Source organism: Pongo pygmaeus, chromosome 20 (assembly GCF_028885625.2).
Source record: "Pongo pygmaeus isolate AG05252 chromosome 20, NHGRI_mPonPyg2-v2.0_pri, whole genome shotgun sequence".
NCBI classification, from domain to species: Eukaryota; Metazoa; Chordata; class Mammalia; order Primates; family Hominidae; genus Pongo; species Pongo pygmaeus.
The window spans coordinates 62,239,964-62,245,120 of NC_072393.2; the positions used below are offsets into that span (position 1 = coordinate 62,239,964).

Genomic DNA, 5,157 nt, shown 5'->3' on the forward strand with positions numbered 1-5,157 from the left:
GCCAAATAAATGAAGCAAAATGAAATAAGCCTAAGTAAGTTTAACAAAATATAAGCATTTCACATGTAATACATTTTTAAGATTCTCTAACAGATAGTTTACGTCTCCTTTAGGTCCTCAAAATTTAGTGTCTATTTTATACTCACAACATATCTTAATTCAGATAAGCCCCATTTCAGGTGCTCAGTAGCCACATGTGGCTGGTGGCTACTATATTGGATAACTCAGCTGTAGACCATTTTGCCACTCAACTCAAAGCCTCATACCAAGCCATGGCCTTCATTCTAGCGAGTATTTCCAATATTGGGAGGTCAGGGCCCCAATCATTTATATTTGTACTTATATTGTATCTTCATTTCCTAGTACTAGTTCTTTACAAAAAGTAGGCGATGATGTCTTTATGCAGGTAAAGATGAAAGTGTTCCAAGAACTATCAGCCATTCCACTCACGTAAAGGCTAATACCATGCCTATTTATTCCCAGACAGTGGCCATGGCTGAACACTTCAAACAAGCAAGCAGTTGTCCTATCTGCCTGGATTATCTTGAAAACCCCATGCACCTGAAATGTGGATACATCTGTTGCCTCCGATGCATGAACTCACTGCGGAAGGGGCCCGATGGGAAGGGGGTGCTGTGCCCTTTCTGCCCTGTGGTCTCTCAGAAAAATGACATCAGGCCCGCTGCCCAGCTGGGGGCGCTGGTGTCCAAGATCAAGGAACTAGAGCCCAAGCTGAGAGCTGTTCTGCAGATGAATCCAAGGATGAGAAAGTTCCAAGGTAAGGAATCTGTACTACCTGCTCCAAGCCCATAAAGGGCCTTGGAAAAAGCAGCTTTTCAATGTCTTTCCGTTCAATACGGGCATTAGCTGAAGTCTGCAACCTAAAAGTTTTGTGATCCCAAACATCAGCTGTTATCAGCGCGCAGTATAGATTTTCACAGGATCTGTACCAATTTATAATTATGAGAGCGAACTATCATCTCCTCCTTCATCCATCCTATGTACTAAGAGGGAGAAAAACCTTTAATCAAAATATTGAATAACTTAAACAAGAATTCTTACTATGACAAAGGTGGGCTTGTTGCAATTATATTCGTACATTCTATACATAAAATTTGACTTAATCGGGGGCCAGGGAAATTCCTAAAGAAAGTTCGGATCTGAGAATGAACGTGGAATAAAAGAAGAGACAATGAATAAAATATTTGGGTCTGTGCAGTAGAAAGGCAGAGGGAGTCTTTAGTGTGTGTCTTTGCTGAACTACCGGTTCTTCTTTGCACAGTGGATATGACCTTGGATGTGGACACAGCCAACAACTATCTCATCATTTCTGAAGACCTGAGGCGTGTCCGATGTGGGAATTTCAGACAGAATAGGAAGGAGCAAGCCGAGAGGTTCGACACTGCGCTGTGCGTCCTGGGCGCCCCTCGCTTCACTTCCGGCCGCCATTACTGGGAGGTGGACGTGGGCACCAGCAAAGTGTGGGATGTGGGCGTGTGCAAGGAATCTGTGAACCGACAGGGGAACGTTGTACTCTCTTCGGAACTCGGCTTCTGGACTGTGGGTTTGAGAGAAGGACAGATCTACTTTGCCAGCACTAAGCCTTCGACGGGTCTCTGGGTGAGCCCAGGTCTACGCCGAGTGGGAATTTACCTGGATATAAAAATGAGGGCCATTTCCTTCTATAATGTCAGTGATAGGTCACATATCTTCACATTCACGAAAATTTCTGCTACCGAGCCACTGCGTCCATGTTTTGCTCATGCAGATACAAGTCGTGATGATCACGGATACTTGAGTGTGTGTGTGTAATTAATAATGGCATTGCCAGTTCCCCAATTTATCTTGGGCAAGGCAACTATACACTTGAACACAGAAAACATCCACAGTAAGTGGCTGTGTGCTCGTGACCAAAGGCGAGAACTTCTCTGCCTGGTCCACTTATGGTTCAAAGGTATGGAAGAAAAATGTGGGTCTTTCAATGAATTCTGAGCTCTACTTGTATTGCTGATGAAAAATTGCATATGAAATATAAAGCAGTGTCTTTTTTTGTAACTCATGCTTATGTTTCTTTTAAAATAAACGTTTAACATTTTCAGATGCATTTGCAACTGTTTTTCTTTTGCTTTGCTGTAAGATGAAGTAAATGTGTTATGGAGGTTATAAACTGTAATAATATAAATGTGACCCCCAAAATTAATTCACTTTCTAAATGACAAGGAAACACTGCCTGTTAAGCTGGTAAAAGTATGTGCCTGTATGTGTTCAGTCTTACCCAACAACTGGAAAACACACATTCATCTCCAGTATACATTGAACATTCGCTAGCATAGACAGATGTGGCCGTAAGACAAATCACATTGACATGAAAATTGAAATAATATACACGCTGTTCTCAAATGCCAACAGAATTAAATTATAAATCAGTAACAAGAAGAAATCTGTAAAATCTCCACATACATGAAAATTAAACAACCACTTCAAAATAAAATATATATCAAAGGCGAACTTACAAAGGAAATTATAAAATACCTTAAGCTGAGTGAAAGTAAATGCACAATATCACAACATTTGTAGATGTAGTTGAGGCTTAGAGGGAAATTTATAGAAATAGACACTTATAGAATCAAGGAAAATACCCTCATCCGTGATCTAGCTTCCATTTTTCTTTTTTTTGATGTGGAGCCTCGCTCTGTCGCTCAGGTTGGAGTGCAGTGGCCTGATCTCTGCTCACTGCAAGCTCCACCTCCCGGGTTCACGCCATTCTCCTGCCTCAGCCTCTCGAGTAGCTGGGACCACAGGTGCCCGCCACCTTGTCCGGCTAATTTTGTGTATTTTTTTTTTTAGTAGAGACAGGGTTTCACCATGTTAGCCAGGATGGTCTCGATCTCCTGACCTCGTGATCCACCTGCCTCAGCCTCCCAAAGTGCTGGGATTACAGGAGCGAGCCACCGTGCCCGGCTGATCTAGCTTCCCTTTTTAAGTGAGCAAATGCAGTGGCAAATTAGGTAAAAAACAAAACAAAACAAAGACTACAGTAGTAGTCAATGAAATAGAAAATGGATAAATGTTATATAAAATTTTAAAAATTCAAGACACATTTTTTCAGGATCAAAGTAGTAAATCTTCAGCTAGAGTGAAGGAGTGAGGAAGGGATGAATTAAAACAATGAGTAAGCAAGAGAAAAGGAGGACAGGGCAAAATCAAGAGAGGTAGAGAAAGAAGAGACAGAGCCCATTGTGATGGCTCAAGCCTGTAATCCCAGCACTTCAGGAGGCCGAGAAGGGAGGATTGCTTGAACTCAGGAGTTTGAGGCCAGCCTAGGCAACATAGCAAAACCCCATCTCTATAAAAATAATTTAAAAAAAAATTAGCTTGGTGTGTTGGTTTGCACCTGTGGTTTCAGCCACTTAGGAGGCTGATGTGGGAGGATTGCTTGAGCCCCAGGAAGTTGAGGCTGCAGGGAGCCATGAGCCGTGATCATGCCACTGCACTCCAGCCTGGGCTACAGAGTGAGACCCTATCTTCCAAAACAGAAGAGAAAATGTGACATATGTACACAATGGAATAGTATTATCCATAGAAAAGAAGAAAGTTCTGTCATTTGCATCTACAGAAATGAACGTGGAATACACGATGCTTAGTGAAACATACAGCCACAGAAAGAGAGCTATCACATGATCTCATTCACATGGAAAATCTTAAAAAGTGATCTCACAGCACTAGAGAGCAAGACTGGGCACAGTGGCTGATGCCTGTAATCCCAGCACTTTGGGAGGCTGAGGCGGGCGGGTCACCTGAGGTCAGGAGTTCAAGACCAGCCCGGCCAACATGGTGAAACCCCATCTCTACTAAAAATACAAGTACTAGCCAGGCATGGTGGTGCACACCTGTAATCCCAGCTACTCGGGAGGCTGAGGCAAGAGAATTGCTTGAACCGGGGAGGTGGAGGTTGCAGTGAGCTGAGATTACACCATTGCACTCCAGCCTGGCGGACAGAATGCAATTCCGTCTCAAAAAAAGAACTAGAGAGCAAAATGGGGTTAGCAGGGGCCGGGGCCGGGGCTGGGGCTGGGGCAGTGAGGAGGGAGGGTTAGGGAATGGTTGGCCAAGATACATACAATTTCAGCTAGACAGGAGAAATAAATACAACATGGCAACAATAGTTCATAATAACATATTATAATATTCTTAAAAAATGCTAAGGGAGGCAATTTTCAGTGTTTTCATAAAAAAGATGACAACTTTTCGAGGAAATGCATATATTACATAACTAGATTTACCCATTTGGCAATGCATCTACATTGCAAAACACCATGATGTACACAATCATTACATACAACTATTCTGACAATTTAAATAAGAATCAAACTTTACATGTTCAAGATGTTCCGTTTTACCTCAGTGAGATCCCAAAAAATTTTTTTAATAATAAATAGTTCTGTTGGTACCAGTACCATGCTGTTTTGGTTACTGCAGCCTTGTAGTATAGTTTGAAGTCAGGAAGCGTGATGCCTCCGGCTTTGTTCTTTTGGCTTAGGATTGACTTGGTGATGCGGGCTGTTTTTTGTTCCATATGAACTTTAAAGTAGTTTTTTCCAATTCTGTGAAGAAAGTCATTGGTAGCTTGATGGGGATGACATTGAATCTATAAATTACCTTGGGCAGTATGGCCATTTTCACGATATTGATTCTTCCTACCCATGAGCATGGAATGTTCTTCCATTTGTTTGTATCCTCTTTTATTTCATTGAGCAGTGGTTTGTAGTTCTCCTTGAAGAGGTCCTTCACGTCCCTTGTAAGTTGGATTCCTACGTATTTTATTCTCTTTGAAGCAATTGTGAATGGGAGTTCACTCATGATTTGGCTCTCTGTTTGTCTGTTATTGGTGTATAAGAATGCTTGTGATTTTTGTACATTGATTTTTTATCCTGACACTTTGCTGAAGTTGCTTATCAGCTTAAGGAGATTTTGGGCTGAGACAATGGGGTTTTCTAGATATACAATCATGTCATCTGCAAACAGGGACAATTTGACTTCCTCTTTTCCTAATTGCATACCCTTTATTTCCTTCTCCTGCCTAATTGCCCTGGCCAGAACTTCCAACACTATGTTGAATAGGAGTGGTGAGAGAGGGCATCCCTGTCTTGTGCCAGT

General features: G+C 42.0%; 1 protein-coding gene across 1 annotated transcript; it reads left to right on the forward strand.

Moving 5' to 3' along the window:
* The first annotated feature begins 492 nt into the window (after positions 1 to 492).
* On the forward strand, positions 493 to 1,812 carry LOC129021118 (ret finger protein-like 4A). The gene is made up of 2 exons (XM_054466167.1): positions 493 to 778; positions 1,283 to 1,812. Exons 1-2 carry the CDS (start codon positions 493 to 495, stop codon positions 1,810 to 1,812), a joined length of 816 nt encoding a protein of 271 aa, XP_054322142.1.
* The last annotated feature ends 3,345 nt before the right edge of the window (positions 1,813 to 5,157 follow it).